This window comes from Pseudochaenichthys georgianus, chromosome 1 (assembly GCF_902827115.2).
Source record: "Pseudochaenichthys georgianus chromosome 1, fPseGeo1.2, whole genome shotgun sequence".
NCBI lineage: Eukaryota > Metazoa > Chordata > Actinopteri > Perciformes > Channichthyidae > Pseudochaenichthys > Pseudochaenichthys georgianus.
Window position 1 is genome coordinate 48252901 of NC_047503.1, and position 23105 is coordinate 48276005.

At 43.0% G+C, this 23105-nt stretch overlaps 1 protein-coding gene across 1 annotated transcript in view; it reads right to left on the reverse strand.

Annotated features, from left to right (window-relative positions):
* Positions 1-23105, reverse strand: part of LOC117453336 (voltage-dependent T-type calcium channel subunit alpha-1I-like) — a 294731-nt gene that overhangs the window by 32758 nt on the left and 238868 nt on the right. The window contains 3 exon segments of the mRNA XM_071204189.1: positions 12490-12568; positions 16029-16099; positions 20911-21044. Of these exon segments, the coding sequence (XP_071060290.1) occupies positions 12490-12568; positions 16029-16099; positions 20911-21044 (284 nt within the window).

The following is a 23105-nucleotide window of genomic DNA, read 5'->3' on the forward strand; positions in this document are numbered from 1 at the left end:
GTGTACTAGTATTACTATACTTGTGGGGACCTACATCTGTTTTCATAGTCACATGTGGGGACTCACCTCCCTTATGGGGACAAATTGGAGGTCCCCATGAGGGGGATCATTAATTTTAGGGTGAATACTTGGTTAGGATTAGGCATGTGTTGGTTATGGTTAAGGTTAGGATAAGTCTCTAGGAAATGCATGTAAGTCAATGTAATGTCCCCTGAAGTGGTGTGTGTGTGTGGTGTGTGTGTGTGAGTGTGTGTGTGTGTGTGTGTGTGTGTGTGTGTGTGTGTGGTGTGTGTGAGTGTGTGTGTGTGTGTGTGAGTGTGTGTGTGTGTGTGTGTGTGTGTGTGTGTGTGTGTGTGTGTGAGTGTGTGTGTGTGTGTGTGTGTGTGTGTGTGTGTGTGTGTGTGGTGTGTGTGAGGTGTGTGTGTGTGTGTGTGAGGTGTGGTGTGTGTGTGATGTGTGTGTGTGTGTGTGTGTGTGTGCACAGAGGGCTCCAGTCATTGATAATCCTGCAGAGATAAGCAAACCCCTCCCGGCTGAACACAGACTCACCGCTTTATAAATGCTTTTAATAAAGAGCCCAGACGCACTGGTGTATTCGTCTGGGTTTTTCCCTTCACATTAAAAAAGAGGAATACGGATTTAAAGCTTTAATATGTAAAGGAGAGGCGAAGAGAGGCAGAACTTATTTTTGATGTGCAGAAAATATATATTTAAAGGGGAGGATAACGGCGTGTTATTTTATAATTGCATTGAAACAAGCTAAGAAGTCGCTGACGGACTGTTAGTATTCGTCTATTCATCAGATGTGTGTTGACAGTACACACACAAAGAGAACATCGGCCGCCTTGTCTTTTAATGCACCAATCAGGTGTGTCATTATGATTATCATTAATATCCAACGCCACTTATCATGAGTTGTTCCATTCATCATGCCGGATGTGCCAAAGATGCATCATCATTATCCAATCCTGTCCACCACTAACAAGTCTGTGTTTAATCTCCATCATTACAAGCAGACATACCTGAAGCGATGCAGGCCGACAGAGGGTTTGAATCATTCTGCAGAGGCCGTCAGAAGGAAATGAGACTCTTGTGTAAAGTTCCTTGGCCATATTACTGATTTCCCACATCGAGAAGAGTTATTTTTATAAACTCTGACATTTACTCGGTTCACAAGAGAGTTGTTATATTGCAATGGCTGAAAATACTGCTATGCATTTCCCCCAGTGTTCCAGAAAAAGCCAGGCACCGTCGAACTGACATTTTGGATAAAGCCGCGAATGAAGAACACAGTGCTTTAGTGAACCAGGAGAGCAGAACTCCTCTGTCTCGTTAGCAGCAGTGGGGACACACAGCACCTTCGGCTAACACCACGGAGGGATTACACGTCCTGGAGGTTGTTCTGAGGAATACTGGATTTTAACAAGGCGTCGTAGAAATTGGGGGCCAAAATGACCCAACGTCCCTAAAGACATACTTCTCAGGGAGCTGCTTTTACCACCACCGTTTATCATTCACAAATGTTAATTAAATCCCTGGTGTCCTTGTGATAAGCTGAGGACGTCTCGTGGTTGTGTGTGTGTGTGTGTGGTGTGTGTGTGTGTGGTGTGTGTGTGTGTGTGGTGTGAGGTGAGTGACGGCCCGTCCACACGGCGGCGTGCGTTGACAGCTTCACCATTCACTTTGAATGGGGTGACGTCCCTTTTCGCCGAACTGCATTGTGGGAAGCAAAAGTTGAGCAATGTTCAACTTTTGAAGCCTCGGCAGAAGCGTCGGCCCAATCGAATCATATGCGAGTACAAGCTCGAGCCAATCAAAACCGCTGCTTGTGTGTCCGGGGCGGGAGATTCATGCGATTGGTTGTTGGTCGAGTTTCAGACACGCCCGTTGGCAAGCTTCAACGTACGCCGCCGTGTGGACGGGCCGTGAGAGTGAGTGACTGAGTGTGTGTGGTGTGTTGTGTTGTGTGTGTGAACTTACCTGAGGCAGAGCTTGGACGACTGTGTCTAGCAGAGCTCTCATCCGGTGGCCATTTTCAATAACTTCAACACTGGACAGAGAGCAAAGGGTTAACGAGATATTATTATAGGGAGACCAGATGGTTGTTGGTTCAATTCCAGCAGTGCAGTCAACAGGTCGATGTGTCCTTGGGCGTGATACTGATACTGTGTGTGTTGTGTGTGTGTGTGTAGGTGTGTGTGTGTGTTATTTGGTCGTACAGAAAGTGTTAGAAACACCAAGAGAGTGAGAGCAAGAGAAGCAAAGGACGAAGGACGCCACGGAGAAAGAGGAGAGTAATAACAGACGATCGATGGATGGAAAAGGTTTATGACTTTCTTAAGGAACTCGACTCGATTCCCAGAGGTTCAATTGCAGCAGGAACAAGTCCGACGATGCAGAGAGAGGAACGGCCAGGGCTGCGATGGGAAAGGCTTCGGCCACTCAGACAATAGAGACTCCTGGGAGACGAAAGAACTTCTGTTCCCGACTTCAGTTTCTACTTTCCACCCACAGCTACTCCGATGAAAAGATATCAACGGTTCTGCGGAGTAGTTCTTTGAGAAAGTAAAGGCATCTTCGGGGTGGGGCTTATCTCTACTGTATCTTTAAGATAAGATAAGGCTTTATTTATCCAGAAGGAAATTGTTGTGCCAGAGCAATTCAATATCTACAGGAACATAAACATAGTTAATGTAAATATTACCAGTAGTGCAAAGAAAAAGAAAAAAACCTTTACCTTTCTTCAGCAGTATTTCTGTTTGTGTGTAAAGCTAAATATTGACATTGCTAATTGGCGTGATTGTTCATTTCTTGCACTATTTTATGTGTTTTTTTAAATATTTAAGTACCGTACTTTTCGGACTATAAGCCGCGACTTTTTCCCCCATTTTCTTTGTACAGCTAACGGCCACTAGGGAACCTCCTAAATCTATGGATTTTACAGGTAAAATTAACCACTTTTAACACTACGGGCTCTATGACCGGTCCGCGCCCGCCACCTCTAAGCGGCGGGCTCCAGCAGGAAAAGCTGGAGGCCCGGAAGAGTGAGACAGGTAGCGCGCCCAAAGTAAAAGTGGAACCGAGAGACAGAACGAGAGCAAGACAGACGGACCATTTAGCTGCTGCAGCTCATATGCAGGTGCGCTTTATAGTCGGAAAGTACAGTACATTGCAGAGGTGGGACCAAGTCATTGTTTTGCAAGTCCGAGTTCAAGTCTCCAAGTCAGGATGGGAAGTTCAAGTCAAGTCCAAGTCCTAAACTTTTGACAAAACGAGTTCATAAACAATTCATTATGTGTTTTTCACCAAATGTAATGGACATCGATCAACAGAAATAATACTTAATAATCAAACTGCCTCTTTTTTAGTTGTTTTCTAATTTAAGAGGGATCAAGTAAGGTAAGGCTACGTGACGGTTTGATTCAGAAGGAGTTTAATGTATAAGATCCCTGATGTTGAAGTGACAGAGTGTTTATCACTGTGTCAACATGTTGTGAGGGACCCACTATCTATCTTTATGCCAGGGATGATGTGCAGCCAGGCGTCTCTATGGGAACACCTGCATCCAGATCCTCTGCAGGTACTTTCACTATATTTTGATGCTAATACTTTTGTACTTTTACTTGAGTAACATTTTGAATGCAGGACTTTTTATTGTAACCGAGTATTCCTACACTCTGGTCCTTTTACTCAAGTACAAGATCTGAACTTCTCCCACCTCTGGCAATAAATCCTGAGTTGGTTACCAAAATAAGGTAACCAACAAAGGTTATTTTAATTTACAAATCCTGCACTCAGCTTTGCTTTCTCCAATATCACTGAAAAGCAGCCAGATGCTGCTTATTTTTTCGGTTTTCGCTCATTTCTTGACTTTTTCCGACGCGCTGCATTTAAATCCGTCTCCCCGTCGCTCTGTGCAGCTGGCCTGTACCACTACACCTGGTGTGCCCCCCACCCTTCTTTCACATAATGGTATGAACCTAGTGTGTCCTCGCATATGATTGGCCGCATGGTGGCCCAGCTAAATAAAGTCCCGCCCCTGCCTGCAAGGATTCTCAGCAAGAGTAGGAGCGGCTGAAGATCTGCTCTCCCGACGGGAGTCTGCTCTTCTAGCGGCAGCTCGCGATCGGCGTGGTTGGAGATCTCTGAATTAAATGATCAAGTCACCTCAAGTCAGAAGGCTCGAGTCCAAGTCAAGTCCCGAGTCATTGGTGTTTCAAGTCCAAGTCGAGTCGCAAGTGTTTGTGATTTTGTCAAGTCGAGTCTCAAGTCATCAAATTGGTGACTCGAGTCTGATTCGAGTCCAAGTCATGTGACTCGAGTCCACACCTCTGGTACATTGTATGCTGCACAGTTGGAAGGTCATGGGACTTCAGATTTCTATTGCCACCAACAAGGTGTAGCTAATGCACATTATGACAAGGAAGCCTTTGAATTGAATGTGAATCTTTAGTACTAGTCATCAACTGCGGTTGTGCCCGTTTGTATGTTGTTTGTTGTTGTTTACAGCACTAGATGGCAAGATGCAGGGTATTGTGGTACGTCCACACGGTTCCCGGAACCAAAATGGACCAATCCGTGGAGCTCCTCACACACCAGGAGGGGTGGGGACCTTTAGCGTATGAATGAACAGGGAGTCCCCTGGTTGGTAACAGACGAGTTGGGATGGCGGAGAAATGCCGATTTCACTTCGGCTTGTGAGTGTGTGTGTGTGTGTGTGTGTGTGTGTGTGTGCTCAGGGTGAGTTTCCTTGTTCTCGCTGTATCGCCGACCCGGAAACCACACCAGTAAGCCAGCTCACTGAGCAGCGAGCCTCGCAACGTCCCCGACCAAGTCAGAGCACTCTGGGCTCACAGGGGGGGGGGCTCCAACAGGCCGTGTGGGACAGAGAGTGAATACACAGACTACACAGAGACGCTGTGAGAAACCAATGAGAGTTTGGAACATTGAACAATGTGAATCTATTCTAGCAGACCTCAACGATGGAACTATGATCAGTGGAGATGGCCGTGACACGGAGCCGTTCAGATATAATATCTATTCAAGCCAGAAAGTAATCATTCAGATTTCCAATATGTGGTCAGTTTATCCTAACAAAGCCTTTTTTGAATGGAGAATAGTCTCTATATAATTGCACTTACTAAATGATATGTCCAATTCATTTAGAAATAAAACTAAAAACAACATTAGACTTCTGCACTTGCACAGTTTCTTGCACTTAATTCTTCCTTACTTTTCTTATTATTATTACACTCTTGTTCTTCATTGTGTTTTTAAATGTTATGTAGGCGTTACGTTCTTGCAGTCTGTGTGCAACGCGTAGCGGCTCTGAACAGTGTGTTGTTTATGGTCGTCGCTTTCTTTAATAAGAACGTTGGTTTTGTTTGTCATTAGTTGACTTTGCAAATTGTCTGGTGAGCCCTTTTTATGTCTGACTGATTCAGACATCATCTTGTGGCTTCACAATTCAAGTTTCCTCTCTTTTTTCTCCCCCCCTCTCTCCTTAGTTTTTATATTGTGTTACTTCCCGTGTGTAACCCTAGTGTTAGGAGGGAACGTAACGGGTTTGTAGTAGAACACGATGTAACATGTTATATTCTTTCCCAGTGTAACACCAGTCAGTTTCACCTCGAGGCAGAGGGGTTACGGTGTTTACTGAAGGAGAAGGAAAGTGAACTGAACGGACGTACTTATACAGCGCAGTATCCAGTCTTTACGACCCCTCAAAGCGCTTTACATACTACATGTCGGTTCACCCATTCATTACAGAGCAGTACCCTTGCTCTAGGACCTGACATTCACCACCGATGGCCATCGGGAGCAACTCAGGGTTAAGTATCTCGCCCAAGGATACATCGACATGTTGGCTGCACGGGGCTGGGATCGAACCCACAAGCTTCTGGTTGAAAGACGACCGCACTCCCTCACAGCCACAGCCGCCCCTTTCTGAAAGACCCCAGCAGTCGTCTCACTCATCATCAAATATCCTCTGCTGGTTAATAGCGGCTGTTTGAGTAGCAGATTAACCAGGAGGCCACGCTGCCGCTCCCTGGGCAGTCTGACTGAGGGCAGAGGGCGAGGAGTAAGTGAGAGGGGTGCAAATTAACCGTTATCGCCCTCAGAGTGAAGGAGAGGGGACGACCAGCAGTGATGGTTCACGAATGAACGCTTACAGAAAGCTTGAGATTGCTTTCAACAGATAAGAGTATAATAATATTAATGTAGCTTGTATTCATTGTACCCTGTGTTATTCATGTTTTATTATATTTGCTTTTTAATGTGTCTTATGCTCTTAATGTCTTTCATTGTTGTAAAGCACTTTGTGTTGAAAAGTGCTGTATAATAAAACTTGCCTTGATATGTGAAAAAAATATCTGTTAAAAATAAATAGCAAAATGAACTCCGAGTATCTTAAGCAAATAACTTAATATGAAACATTCGAGATAGCGTTTTGAGATATTATCTTATTCCCTTTTCATCCCCAATACATGGAAACTGTATTTTATATTTTTGTTCAGGAGCAAATTTTAGATTATTCTACTTTGTAAAGGTTGTGTTTTTTGGTGTAAAGAGAAACAAGTAATTATATCTTTCAAATAAAGAACGTGAAGTAAAAAGTGCAATATTAAGAGTATTATGATAAATGTCCACTTTCCTGCATCTCAGCTCTGCTCCGTAGTCACCTGAGGTTTACAAGTTATTTCTCCTCTGGCAATAAAGTAGAATATCTAACAAGTGCAAATGTAGAATGAAATTAAAAGTAACATTTGTCCCTTATTATAAACAACAAAAAACAGTTTCCACGCCTCCTCCCATTGACTGTGTTCCTTTAAGAAAATATTGTGTGGTGGTGGGTGTGTGTGTGTGTGTGTGTGTTTGGTGTGTGTACCTCGTGCTATCCTGAGGACCCTCATGATCCTGATGATGGTGGGGTTGATGGGGAAGGGAGGCGTTGATCTCGATCTCCTCCAGGGTGATGCCCATCACCGACAGCAAGACGATGGCCAGGTCCAACTGGTTCCACCTACACACACACACACACACACACACACACACACACACACACACACACACACACACACAACAACACACCACACACACACACACACACACACACAAAAAACACATCACACACAGCATCACACACACACACACACACACACACACACCACCACACACACACACCACACACACACACACACACACACACACACACACACACACACACACACAATCTCTGTCTTCATGGCTGCATGCTGTGTTGTGTTATGTTAATTTCCCAATGAATATTAATGTTTCAACTTCCTGCAATCATTTGCATGATTCCCCCTCAACTGACTTGGTCAGAAGAAATCGATAACGGACCCTCCGCCACCTGAAGGCGCCTTATGAATATTTATGTCATTACCCAGAAGAACACCCTCAGTGCTATAAATACCTTGCAGGCTCAGACGCATCACTATTCCTGTTTGATTCCAGTCATGTCAGAGCTGTCTCTCGAAGTCAACGGTTTAGTGCAGCCAACATGTTGGAGGTCTAACTAACTGGTGATGATGGGTACTCGTCCATTTTGAAATGTACTCTTATAAGAAGTTTTTAATTGGGCTTCGAGTACCGAACCGAAGCTTCTCACTGAGGCTGTGCAGGTGGAGGAACGATGTTGAATATGAAAAGATTTCAATATCTTTATCCAACACCTTAACAATCCAGCGTGAGCTCCTATCTCTGCCTGAGCACAGGAGCAGCTGGGATGCTCTTAGGGAATTGTATATGAGATATCCTACTATGTAGATTTTAATATTATTGCAGCTCCGATCCAATTTTAGAATCGGGGATCTGTTGGAAGAAATTGATTTTGCTTTTTTCCTGCTACACTTCTTCTTCTTCGCAGCTATTTAAATGCTCCGTGCCCGTCTCACTGTTTTCGTCTCTTTCTCTCTCTGTAAACAGGGACAGTTTATTTGTGAAATTGTATTTCCTGTCTCACTCTCTCTTCTCTCTCTCTCTCTCTCTCTCTCTCTCTCTCCTCTCTCCTCTCTCCTCTCTCTCTCTCTCCATCCTTAGTCTTAAAGAGACTCTATCAAACTCTTGTGTATGTCTTTCGAAATACTTTATTAGGCTACCCCCTTCTCTCTGCTGCTCTGGAGCTGAGATATTAGAACAATCATCAATGGCGGAAGACTACCGAAGGCAGCCCTTTTGAAGTAATGTTAGTTCAAAATTCAAGGAAGCCCCTGGATATGGTAACCGATAGCGATATACACTAAGGATAGTTTTGACGGTTTTAAATCTTTCCGTATCCAGTTTTTTTCGTCTCAGATTACGTTGGGCTCAGGGTTTCCGTTAGCCGTTAATTACCCGGTTTTTAGCTGGTAAAATGTATTAAAAACCGGTAAATTCAAAACCTGCCGGTCAAAATGTCCGGTAATAATTAGGGTGGCTCCGATTCGATCGGCCCGCCGGTCATTATGGGCCGATATTCACTCTTAATAGTTTGATCGATCAATATGGACAGAAACGCGAGTGAAGTTTAACCGGACGGCGAGAGAGAGAGATCAGATCAGCTGCTGCATAATCACCTGAAGCCCCGCCCACTGTTTAGCGCGCTGCATGAGAAACTGATGGGCTGTCAGGAGAGAGAGGGAGAGAGAGAGAGAGAGAGAGAGAGAGGGAGGGAGGGAATCCGTTTCTCCGTGTTATTATTCAAGACTAATTTAAAACTTTAATAATGTACTCATCTACTGCATAGTAGTTTGTTTGAATTGTAATAATTATGTTGTTTGTTGTTGTGGAATCATTTATTGAAAAATGAATCTGAATTTTTCGATGTGTTACGATTATAAACTGAAGCAAGCATAAAAATGACTCCCATTAACGGAGTTTTTAAACATCAGCATATCCTGTCATAGTCCCGGTGATTACCTGCTAACGGAAACTCTGCTGCACAATCTTTATTATTATTATTGAACACATGACCGGTACTGTTTAAAATTGTCCGGTAAAATAAATTCTGTCCAGACATTTGACCGGACAGAAAAACTAGCGGAAACCTTGGCTATAAAGGAATTACAGCACAGTCACATGACTTCACGTCACCACCGCTAAGCTAAAGGTGGCTAATGTTGGGCTATAAAGGAACTACAGCACGGTCACATGACTTCACTTCACCACCGCTAAGCTAAAGGTGGCTAATGTTGGGCTATAAAGGAACTACAGCACGGTCACATGACTTCACTTCACCACCGCTAAGCTAAAGGTGGCTAATGTTGGGCTATAAAGGAACTACAGCACGGTCACATGACTTCACGTCACCACCGCTAAGCTAAAGGTGGCTAATGTTGGGCTATAAAGGAACTACAGCGCGGTCACATGACTTCACGTCACCACCGCTAAGCTAAAGGTGGCTAATGTTGGGCTATAAAGGAACTACAGCGCGGTCACATGACTTCACGTCACCACCGCTAAGCTAAAGTGGGCTAATGTTGGGCTATAAAGGAACTACAGCGCGGTCACATGACTTCACGTCACCACCGCTAAGCTAAAGGAGGCTAATGTTGGGCTATAAAGGAACTACAGCGCGGTCACATGACTTCACGTCACCACCTCTAAGCTAAAGGTGGCTAATGTTGGGCTATAAAGGAACTACAGCACGGTCACATGACTTCACGTCACCACCGCTAAGCTAAAGGTGGCTAATGTTGGGCTATAAAGGAACTACAGCACGGTCACATGACTTCACGTCACCTCCGCTAAGCTAAAGGTGGCTAATGTTGGGCTATAAAGGAACTACAGCACAGTCACATGACTTCACGTCACCACCGCTAAGCTAAAGTGGGCTAATGTTGGACGTGATGGCGTTTAAGTTCTCATTTAGACACTTGTTACCTGTCCTTGAAGAAGCGTCGAAAGCCGAAAGCCACAAGCTTCAGAGTGGCCTCAATCACAAAAGTGGAGGTGAAGAAGTAGTTGCAGTACTTGAGTGCAGTCTCCAAAGACTGAGAGAGAAAGAGAAGAGTGGAAAGGCAATGAGGTTAGAAAAAAACTGACAGCAAGAGGAATCGAAGTTCATTTCCCGTCTCTATCTCTAATCTTAACTGTAATAAGCTAATGAATCACCTTGTAGTCCTGCCACAGTTCATAGCTAACCTCTTCTTTGTCCACAGTGAAATATTACAAATGGAGCTGTTGTTTAACTTCAATAAAATGTATAAGTCAAGAGAGAAACTAACATAAGGAGACAGGACGAGAGTTGTTGTTCAGACAGTCTGTTCTGTCAGTGAGAGAAAGGTATCTTGCCAATGCATCTCTTTTATTAGAACAGAGCTAAATTGAAACGGACAACTAAATTATGTCCGACTCTGGGGAGGAACAGACCGTTATTAATGAGTCACACAGAAAATGACACTGCTAGTGTTCGATGCACGTAATTAAAGCTTATTAACACAACTGTTGGAGCCAAATTCAGAAAGAACAAACCAATTATATGTTTCCTGTGAAAATGGAGGTTTATTTTGAAGAGTGGATGGACATTCGAGGACATGCTTTTCAAAGGAAGTTAAAGGGGCATATTGGTCTACAGATTGTCCCGCCCCCCTCACGTACAGTGTGTTGGCGGGCTAGCCAATAGAAGCAGAAGTGTTACAAAGTGATGTCACTACAGTATGTTGCTGAAGTGAAAAAAGGAGTCCGATGGAGGCATTTCAGGCTTAGGGGGAATAGAGTTAATTGTAATTATATTTTCCAGATGTATATTTGTTAACTTTTTAATGCTATTGTATTTCTCTTTCAGAAATATTTTGGAGACGGCTTCATCATCGTGTGCTCAGCAGCTACCGTGGAGATATGTCAATGAAACACTGAAGTCCTTCTCCAACAGAGCAGCATGAATATATATAGAGGACATACAACAGATACAATAGTGCAAGAGAATGTCTTGAGATGTGGAAGTAAATACAAATGAAATAGAAATCGTTTAAGAAGAGTCTATATCTTATCCGTTATCCGAGAGATTGCGACTTTCTTTTGGTTTCTTTGGTCAAAATAAATGTTTCAGAAAGGTGTTGTGAACGGGATAATGTGCACCGAGGCAGTCCTTCAAGATGTTTCAGCAACGTAACTTAAAGTGACGGCAGCCCTGATCAAGGTTTTCTATAACTGTCCTTCTGTTCGCTGTTTCAACCAGTTTTTAAACAGTGCCAGAGCCATATAATGTTCCTGTGTTTACTTCAGGTCTGTCCAAAAGTATTTGTCAGATTAAAACTCAATATATGAACTTTTCAGGAAGTTAAAGTCAATGCTAATCTGTTGAACTACATAAAGGTCTTCGCCAAACCACAACATGTTGTACATGGACGGAAGACAAGATGAAAGCCAGCTCTTAATGAGGAGGTGTCAAGACGTCTGATCATTTGCATAATTACGTCCTTTGTGGGTAAGTTTCATACAATTTTTTTTAACACAAGTAGGAAGTAACATTAAAAGCTGCTTTCAGAATTTGCAATATAAAGATGTTTTGTGAAATACTAAATTGAATATCTTTGGGTTTGAACTGATAAAAAAAGACATATCAACGTGTCACCTTGGAATGGAGGATGGACTGGGATGGACTTTTTCATATAATTTTTTTTAATTAATTGTCATTTTCGCTGATTTTCAAACGAGGTCCCTTTCTTCGTTTTCAGTGAGCATGGAGTTGGGTACATTTTATCTGTGTGTCTGACAGCAGATTTCATCCAGGATGTACAATTCAAACTATTTTTAGAAAGTTCTGCAAGGGTTAGTCATGAAGAAAGGAACTATCAATGCGAATTATATTCTGCTTTGCCGAAGAAACGTTGTAGTAATGATGATTTCTAGTTAGGGATAGTCTAGGAAACCTTTTATATTTGACCAAGAACAGACTAATCCATTAATTAGACCGTATAGATTTGGGATAATTGTTGCCATTGTTTTGGGAACAGTTATTCAAATGTTTCTGTGACTTCATCTTCTACAGCAGGGGGGTCAAACTCAATTTCATCACGGGACACATCAGCATTAAGGTTGCACTCAAAGGGCCGGTTGTAACTTTAAGACTATATAAAAATACATACATACATATTTAATATATATAAAATAATGTATTATATTACCCTATCGGATAGGATAATAACTACATAATTAACTACGCCTGAAAGCAGAAGTCTAGGGCAAATAATTGCAAGTCTCTTCAGTGAGAATGCCACAAAATGATTTAAAAAGAAAAGCCAAAAAAAAAGAAAAAAAAGAAGTGAAGTCAAATTCTGAGAAAAAGTCACATTTGAGATGCATTGTGGGACATGTAGTTTATTGGCAACATGCTTCTGCAAAGTAGCATGTAACCGTATAATAAACATATTATATTCTTTGCAGCTCTTGTGGGGCCACAGAAAATGAAGTCGCGGGCCGGATTTGGCCCCCGGGCCTTGAGTTTGACACCCCTGCTCTACAGGATGGTGATATCAAACTCACCCAGCTCTCCAAACAGCTCCACTCCCAGCGCAGCGTAGATGAAGAACAGCAGCATGAAGAGGAGACCGAGATTTCCCACCTGTCGACCGGGGAAGGGAACATTTACAAGTTTACTAATGGAGGACACTCAGAGTCATGTTATACTGACTTTTATCAGGTGTACAGGTCTTCTATGGTTAGTTATGGCCGGTCAATAGAACTAAAGCAAGACAGATTTGGAAACTTTTAGTGCCAGTTGAAATATAATTCAAGACCAACTTTATAACAAAACATGTCACGTAGAGTGGGGGAGGAGGAGGGTAGACTGAACCAGAAACATACCTGAAGAACTCTGGACAAAGGACACTTTGTATACCTTTTTCATTGCTCGTTAGCAGACAGTACATTTGCTCTTGGAAATTAGCTATTGTTAACCAAATAAGTGACAAACATTCAGTTCATTAAAATGTTTAAATAGATGTTGTGTAAAGATTTAAAATTACTGTCGCGCAAAAAAACCCGCCATAAAACCTGAAGGACTGATTGAATGCATTTTAATACCAATTAAGGCGGATATTTTAGATTCTATATCTCAATACCTTTTAAGACTTTGAGGGTCCTGGGAACTCTGACTGATATCAACGGTTAGATAGATAGTTAGGTAGATAAATAAGAATACATGATAAACAATCTCCCCTTGCACTCCCCAACACGTTTTATGGACAGGATCCTGGACAGAAAACCCTTGTCTTTATTTATCTCTAAACTGTGTGTGTGCAGACAGCATTTTACTGTACAGTATGTAACACCCTGACTATGAACAAGCACACATTCTCATCATTCCATTTTAATAATACTAAATAAACCAAAACTATGAAATAACACATAATGGAATTATCTAGTTAACAAAAAAGTGTAAACAATTCAGAATATAATTATATTTTAGATTCTTCAAATTAGCCCCCTTTTGGCTTCTCTATATAAATATACATAAATATATAATATATATGAAATAATGTATTATATTACATTACAGGCTCTGCATTGGATTATTATCAGTTTATAATAACTTCATAAATAACTACGTCTGAAAGCAGAAGTCTGGGGGCAAATAATTGAAAGCAAATATTCAAACAATTACCCCAATTGTAGAGTATATTATATTCTTTGCAAGCTCTTGCGGGCCACATACAATGAGGTCGCGGGCCGGATTTGGCCCCCGGCCTTGAGTTTTGAAAACCCTGCTTTAAGGCATCGCATGGGGAAAGTAATTCTGGCTAGACTGGAACTGTATTGTTGTTTGAAGACACAGCTGGTCTTTAATATCACATTCATGATATTGAATCCTATGTGATAAATTAGTGTGGATGTTTACGACGCCACCTTCAGAGACACACTCTTAGCGCGATGTGTATTTCTCCCATGGTGTATGTATGCTACCAACACAAAACATAAACCGATGAAATCTGTCCTAACGAGAGGGCAGGGACCGGAGAAACAACAAGTTAAAGTGGATGGAAAAGAGGGATATTGATTTGAAGAACAACTGAAGCAGAGAGAGTTGTGCTACTGGGTGTGTGTGTGTGTGTGTGTGTACTAGTATTACTATACTTGTGGGGACCTACATCTGTTTTCATAGTCACATGTGGGGACTCACCTCCCTTATGGGGACAAATTGGAGGTCCCCATGAGGGGGATCATTAATTTAGGGTGAATACTTGGTTAGGATTAGGCATGTGTTGGTTATGGTTAAGGTTAGGATAAGTCTCTAGGAATGCATGTAAGTCAATGTAATGTCCCTGAGTGGTGTGTGTGTGTGTGTGTGTTGTGTGAGTGTGTGTGTGTGGTTGTGTGTGTGTGGTGTGTTGTGGGTGTGTGTGAGTGTGTGGTGTGTGTGTGTGAGTGTGTGTGTGGTGTGTTGAGTGTGTGTGTTGTGTGTGTGTGTTGAGTGTGTGTGTTGTGTGTGTGTGTTGTGTGTGTGTGTTGTGTGTGTGTGTTGAGTGTGTGTGTGTGGTGTGTGAGTGTGTGTTGTGTGTGTGTTGTGTGTGTGTGTGTGTGTGGTGTGCACAGAGGGCTCCAGTCATTGATAATCCTGCAGAGATAAGCAAACCCCTCCCGGCTGAACACAGACTCACCGCTTTATAAATGCTTTTAATAAAGAGCCCAGACGCACTGGTGTATTCGTCTGGGTTTTTCCCTTCACATTAAAAAAGAGGAATACGGATTTAAAGCTTTAATATGTAAAGGAGAGGCGAAGAGAGGCAGAACTTATTTTTGATGTGCAGAAAATATATATTTAAAGGGGAGGATAACGGCGTGTTATTTTATAATTGCATTGAAACAAAGCTAAGAAGTCGCTGACGGACTGTTAGTATTCGTCTATTCATCAGATGTGTTGACAGTACACACACAAAGAGAACATCGGCCGCCTTGTCTTTTAATGCACCAATCAGGTGTGTCATTATGATTATCATTAATATCCAACGCCACTTATCATGAGTTGTTCCATTCATCATGCCGGATGTGCCAAAGATGCATCATCATTTATCCAATCCTGTCCACCACTAACAAGTCTGTGTTTAATCTCCATCATTACAAGCAGACATACCTGAAGCGATGCAGGCCGACAGAGGGTTTGAATCATTCTGCAGAGGCCGTCAGAAGGAAATGAGACTCTTGTGTAAAGTTCCTTGGCCATATTATGATTTCCCACATCGAGAAGAGTTATTTTTATAAACTCTGACATTTACTCGGTTCACAAGAGAGTTGTTATATTGCAATGGCTGAAAATACTGCTATGCATTTCCCCCAGTGTTCCAGAAAAGCCAGGCACCGTCGAACTGACATTTTGGATAAAGCCAGCGAATGAAGAACACAGTGCTTTAGTGAACCAGGAGAGCAGAACTCCTCTGTCTCGTTAGCAGCAGTGGGGACACACAGCACCTTCGGCTAACACCACGGAGGGATTTACACGTCCTGGAGGTGTTCGAGGAATACTGGATTTTAACAAGGCGTCGTAGAATTGGGGGCAAAATGACCCAACGTCCCTAAAGACATACTTCTCAGGGAGCTGCTTTTACCACCACCGTTTATCATTCCACAAATGTTAATTAAATCCCTGGTGTCCTTGTGATAAGCTGAGGACGTCTCGTGTGTGTGTGTGTGTGTGTGTGTGTGTGTGTGTGTGTGTGTGTGTGTGTGTGTGTGTGTGAGTGAGTGACGGCCCGTCCACACGGCGGCGTGCGTTGAAAGCTTCACCATTCACTTTGAATGGGGTGACGTCCCTTTTCGCCGAACTGCATTGTGGGAAGCAAAAGTTGAGCAATGTTCAACTTTTGAAGCCTCGGCAGAAGCGTCGGCCAATCGAATCATATGCGAGTACAAGCTCGAGCCAATCAAACCGCTGCTTGTGTGTCCGGGGCGGGAGATTCATGCGATTGGTTGTTGGTCGAGTTTCAGACACGCCCGTTGGCAAGCTTCAACGTACGCCGCCGTGTGGACGGGCCGTGAGAGTGAGTGACTGAGTGTGTGTGTGTGTGTGTGTGTGTGTGTGAACTTACCTGAGGCAGAGCTTGGACGACTGTGTCTAGCAGAGCTCTCATCCCGGTGGCCATTTTCAATAACTTCAACACTGGACAGAGAGCAAAGGGTTAACGAGATATTATTATAGGGAGACCAGATGGTTGTTGGTTCAATTCCAGCAGTGCAGTCAACAGGTCGATGTGTCCTTGGGCGTGATACTGATACTGTGTGTGTGTGTGTGTGTGTGTAGGTGTGTGTGTGTGTTATTTGGTCGTACAGAAAGTGTTAGAAACACCAAGAGAGTGAGAGCAAGAGAAGCAAAGGACGAAGGACGCCACGGAGAAAGAGGAGAGTAATAACAGACGATCGATGGATGGAAAAGGTTTATGACTTTCTTAAGGAACTCGACTCGATTCCCAGAGGTTCAATTGCAGCAGGAACAAGTCCGACGATGCAGAGAGAGAACGGCCAGGGCTGCGATGGGAAAAGGCTTCGGCCACTCAGACAATAGAGACTCCTGGGAGACGAAAGAACTTCTGTTCCCGACTTCAGTTTCTACTTTCCACCCACAGCTACTCCGATGAAAAGATATCAACGGTTCTGCGGAGTAGTTCTTTGAGAAAGTAAAGGCATCTTCGGGGTGGGGCTTATCTCTACTGTATCTTTAAGATAAGATAAGGCTTTATTTATCCAGAAGGAAATTGTTGTGCCAGAGCAATTCAATATCTACAGGAAACATAAACATAGTTAATGTAAATATTACCAGTAGTGCAAAGAAAAAGAAAAAAACCTTTACCTTTCTTCAGCAGTATTTCTGTTTGTGTGTAAAGCTAAATATTGACATTGCTAATTGGCGTGATTGTTCATTTCTTGCACTATTTTATGTGTTTTTTTAAATATTTAAGTACCGTACTTTTCGGACTATAAGCCGCGACTTTTTCCCCCATTTTCTTTGTACAGCTAGCGGCCACTAGGGAACCTCCTAAATCTATGGATTTTACAGGTAAAATTAACCACTTTTAACACTACGGGCTCTATGACCGGTCCGCGCCCGCCACCTCTAAGCGGCGGGCTCCAGCAGGAAAAGCTGGAGGCCGGAAAAGAGTGAGACAGGTAGCGCGCCAAAGTAAAAGTGGAACCGAGAGACAGAACGAGAGCAAGACAGACGGACCATTTAGCTGCTGCAGCTCATATGCAGGTGCGCTTTATAGTCGGAAAAGTACAGTACATTGCAGAGGTGGGACCAAGTCATTGTTTTGCAAGTCCGAGTCAAGTCTCAAGTCAGGATGGGAAAGTTCAAGTCAAGTCCAAGTCCTAAACTTTGACAAAACGAGTCATAAACAATTCATTATGTGTTTTTCACCAAATGTAATGACATCGATCAACAGAATAATACTTAATAATCAAACTGCTCTTTTTTAGTTGTTTTCTAATTTAAGAGGGATCAGTAAGGTAAGGCTACCGTGACGGTTTGATTCAGAAGGAGTTTAATGTATAAGATCCCTGATGTTGAAGTGACAGAGTGTTTATCACTGTGTACAACATGTTGTGAGGGACCCACTATCTATCTTTATGCCAGGGATAATGTGCAGCGAGGCGTCTCTATGGGGAAGAGAACACCTGCATCTAGATCCCTCTGCAGGTGGTACTTTAACTATATTTTGATGCTAATACTTTTGTATTTTTACTTGTAACATTTTGAATGCAGGACTTTTTATTGTAACCGAGTATTCCTACACTCTGGTCCTTTTACTCAAGTACAAGATCTGAACTTCTCCCACCTCTGGCAATAAATCCTGAGTGGTTACCAAAATAAAGGTAACCAACAAAGGTTATTTTAATTTTACAAATCCTGCACTCAGCTTTGCTTTCTCCAATATCACTGAAAAGCAGCCAGATGCTGCTTATTTTTTCGGTTTTCGCTCATTTCTTGACTTTTTCCGACGCGCTTGCATTTAAATCCGTCTCCCCGTCGCTCTGTGCAGCTGGCCTGTACCACTACACCTGGTGTGCCCCCCACCCTTCTTTCACATAATGGTATGAACCTAGTGTGTCCTCGCATATGATTGGCCGCATGGTGGCCCAGCTAAATAAAGTCCCGCCCCTGCCTGCAAGGATTCTCAGCAAGAGTAGGAGCGGCTGAAGATCTGCTCTCCCGACGGGAGTCTGCTCTTCTAGCGGCAGCTCGCGATCGGCGTGTTGGAGATCTCTGAATTAAATGATCAAGTCACCTCAAGTCAGAAGGCTCGAGTCCAAGTCAAGTCCCGAGTCATTGGTGTTCAAGTCCAAGTCGAGTCGCAAGTGTTTTGTGATTTTGTCAAGTCGAGTCTCAAGTCATCAAATTGGTGACTCGAGTCTGATTCGAGTCCAAGTCATGTGACTCGAGTCCACACCTCTGGTACATTGTATGCTGCACAGTTGGAAGGTCATGGGACTTCAGATTTCTATTGCCACCAACAAGGTGTAGCTAATGCACATTATGACAAGGAAGCCTTTGAATTGAATGTGAATCTTTAGTACTAGTCATCAACTGCGGTTGTGCCCGTTTGTATGTTGTTGTTGTTTGTTTACAGCACTAGATGGCAAGATGCAGGGTATTGTGGTACGTCCACACGGTTCCCGGAACCAAAATGGACCAATCCGTGGAGCTCCTCACACACCAGGAGGGGTGGGGACCTTTAGCGTATGAATGAACAGGGAGTCCCCTGGTTGGTAACAGACGAGTTGGGATGGCGGAGAAATGCCGATTTCACTTCGGCTGTGAGTGTGTGTGTGTGTGTGTGTGTGTGTGTGTGTGCTCAGGGTGAGTTTCGCTTGTTCTCGCTGTATCGCCGACCCGGAAACCACACCAGTAAGCCAGCTCACTGAGCAGCGAGCCTCGCAACGTCCCGACCAATCAGAGCACTCTGGGCTCACAGGGGGGAGGAGCTCCAACAAGCCGTGTGGGACAGAGAGTGAATACACAGACTACACAGAGACGCTGTGAGAAACCAATGTGAGTTTGGAACATTGAACAATGTGAATCTATTCTAGCAGACTCAACAATGGAGCTATGATCCGTGGAGATGGCCGTGACACGGAGCCGTTCAGATATAATATCTATTCAAGCCAGAAAGTAATCATTCAGATTTCCAATATGTGGTCAGTTTATCCTAACAAAGCCTTTTTTGAATGGAGAATAGTCTCTTATAATGCACTTACTAAATGATATGTCCAATTCATTTAGAAATAAAACTAAAAACAACATTAGACTTCTGCACTTGCACAGTTTCTTGCACTTAATTCTTCCTTACTTTTCTTATTATTATTACACTCTTGTTCTTCATTGTGTTTTTAAATGTTATGTAGGCGTTACGTCTTGCAGTCTGTGTGCAACGCGTAGCGGCTCTGAACAGTGTGTTGTTTATGGTCGTCGCTTTCTTTAATAAGAACGTTGTTTTTGTTTGTCATTAGTTGACTTTGCAAATTGTCTGGTGAGCCCTTTTTATGTCTGACTGATTCAGACATCATCTTGTGGCTTCACAATTCAGTTTCCTCTCTTTTTCTCCCCCCTCTCTCCTTATTTTTATATTGTGTTACTTCCCGTTGTACCCCTAGTTTAGGAGGGAACGTAACGGGTAGAACACGATGTAACATGTTAATATTCTTTCCCAGTGTCACACCAGTCAGTTCACCTCGAGGCAGAGGGGTTACGGTGTTACTGAAGGAGAAGGAAAGGACTGAACTGGACGGTACTTATACAGCGCAGTATCCAGTCTTTACGACCCCTCAAAGCGCTTTACATACTACATGTCGTTCACCCATTCATACAGAGCAGTACCCCTTGCTCTAGGACCTGACATTCACACACCGATGGCCATCGGGAGCAACTCAGGGTTAAGTATCTCGCCCAAGGATACATCGACATGTTGGCTGCACGGGCTGGGATCGAACCCACAAGCTTCTGGTTGAAAGACGACCGCACTCCCTCACAGCCACAGCCGCCCTTTCTGAAAGACCCCAGCAGTCGTCTCACTCATCATCAAATACTCCTCTTGCTGGTTAATTAGCGGCTGTTTGAGTAGCAGATTACCCAGGAGGCCACGCTGCGCTCCCTGGGCAGTCTGACTGAGGGCAGAGGGCGAGGAGTAAGTGAGAGGGGTGCAATTAACCGTTATCGCCCTCAGAGTGAAGGAGAGGGGACGACCAGCAGTGATGGTTCACGATGAACGCTTACAGAAAGCTTGAGATGCTTCAACAGATAAGAGTATAATATATTAATGTAGCTTGTATTCATGTACCTGTGTTATTCATGTTTTATTATATTTGCTTTTTAATGTGTCTTATGCTCTTAATGTCTTTCATTGTTGTAAAGCACTTTGTGTTGAAAAGTGCTGTATAAATAAACTTGCCTTGATATGTGAAAAAATATCTGTTAAAATAAATAGCAAAATGAACTCCGAGTATCTTAAGCAAATAACTTAATATGAAACATTCGAGATAGCGTTTTGAGATATTATCTTATTCCCTTTTCATCCCCAATACATGGAACTGTATTTTATATTTTTGTTCAGGAGCAATTTTAGATTATTCTACTTTGTAAAAGGTTGTGTTTTTGTGTAAAGAGAAACAAGTAATTATATCTTTCAAATAAAGAACGTGAAGTAAAAAGTGCAATATTAAGAGTATATGATAAATGTCACTTTCCTGCATCTCAGCTCTGCTCCGTAGTCACCTGAGGTTTACAAGTTATTTCTCCTCTGGCAATAAAGTAGAATATCTAACAAGTGCAAATGTAGAATGAAATTAAAAGTAACATTTGTCCCTTATTATAACAACAAAAAACAGTTTCCAGCCTCCTCCATTGACTGTGTTCCTTTAAGAAAATATTGTGTGTGTGTGTGTGTGTGTGTGTGTGTGTGTGTGTGTGTGTGTGTGTACCTCGTGCTATCCTGAGGACCCTCATGATCCTGATGATGGTGGGGTTGATGGGGAGGGAGGCGTTGATCTCGATCTCCTCCAGGGTGATGCCCATCACCGACAGCAAGACGATGGCCAGGTCCAACTGGTTCCACCTACACACACACACACACACACACACACACACACACACACACACACACACACACACACACACACACACACACACACACACACACACACACACACACACACACACACACACACACACACACACACACACACACACACACACACACACACACACACACACACACACACACACACACACACACACACACACACACACACACACACACACACACATCTCTGTCTTCATGGCTGCATGCTGTGTGTGTTATGTTAATTTCCCAATGAATATTAATGTTTCAACTTCCTGCATCATTTGCATGATTCCCCCTCAACTGACTTGGCAGAAGAATCGATAACGGCCCTCCGCCACCTGAAGGCGCCTTATGAATATTTATGTCATTACCAGAAGAACACCCTCAGTGCTATAAATACCTTGCAGGCTCAGACGCATCACTTCCTGTTTGATTTCCAGTCATGTCAGAGCTGTCTCTCGAAGTCAACGGTTTAGTGCAGCCAACATGTTGGAGTCTAACTAACTGGTGATGATGGTACTCGTCCATTTTGAAATGTACTCTTATAAGAAGTGTTTTAATGGGCTTGAGACCGAACCGAAGCTTCTCACTGAGGCTGTGCAGGTGGAGGAACGATGTTGAATATGAATAGATTTCAATATCTTTATCCAACACCTTAACAATCCAGCGTGAGCTCCTATCTCTGCCTGAGCACAGGAGCAGCTGGGATGCTCTTAGGGAATTGTATATGAGATATCCTACTATGTAGATTTTAATATTATTGCAGCTCCGATCCAATTTTAGAATCGGGGATCTGTTGGAAGAAATTGATTTTGCTTTTTTCCTGCTACACTTCTTCTTCTTCGCAGCTATTTAAATGCTCCGTGCCCGTCTCACTGTTTTCGTCTCTTTCTCTCTCTGTAAACAGGGACAGTTTATTTGTGAAATTGTATTTCCTGTCTCTCTCTCTCTCTCTCTCTCTCTCTCTCTCTCTCTCTCTCTCTCTCTCTCTCTCTCTCTCTCTCTCTCTCTCTCTCTCTCCATCCCTTAGTCTTAAAGAGACTCTATCAAACTCTTGTGTATGTCTTTCGAAATACTTTATTAGGCTACCCCCTTCTCTCTGCTGCTCTGGAGCTGAGATATTAGAACAATCATCAATGGCGGAAGATACCGAAGGCAGCCCTTTTGAAGTAATGTTAGTTCAAAATTCAAGGAAGCCCCTGGATATGGTAACCGATAGCGATATACACTAAGGATAGTTTTGACGGTTTTAAATCTTTCCGTATCCAGTTTTTTTCGTCTCAGATTACGTTGGGCTCAGGGTTTCCGTTAGCCGGTAATTACCGGTTTTTAGCTGGTAAAATGTATTAAAAACCGGTAAATTCAAAACCTGCCGGTCAAAATGTCCGGTAATAATTAGGGTGGCTCCGATCGATCGGCCGCCGGTCATTATGGGCCGATATTCACTCTTAATAGTTTGATCGATCAATATGGACAGAAACGCGAGTGAAGTTTAACCGGACGCGAGAGAGAGAGATCAGATCAGCTGCTGCATAATCACCTGAAGCCCCGCCCACTGTTTAGCGCGCTGCATGAGAAACTGATGGGCTGTCAGGAGAGAGAGGGAGAGAGAGAGAGAGAGAGAGAGAGAGGGAGGGAGGGAATCCGTTTCTCCCGTGTTATTATTCAAAGCTAATTTAAACTTTTGAATAATGTACTTCATCTACTGCAAGTAGTTTGTTTGAATGTAATAATTATGTTGTTTGTTGTTTGTGGAATCATTTATTGAAAAATGAATCTGAATTTTTCGATGTGTTACGATTATAAACTGAAGCAATATAAAAATGACTCCCATTAACTGAGTTTTAAACATCAGCATATCCTGTCATAGTCCGGTGATTACCTGCTAACGGAAACTCTGCTGCACAATCTTTATTATTATTATTGAAACATGACCGGTACGTTTAAAATTTGTCCGGTAAAATAAATTCTGTCCAGACATTTGACCGGACAGAAAAACTAGCGGAAACCTTGGCTATAAAGGAATTACAGCACAGTCACATGACTTCACGT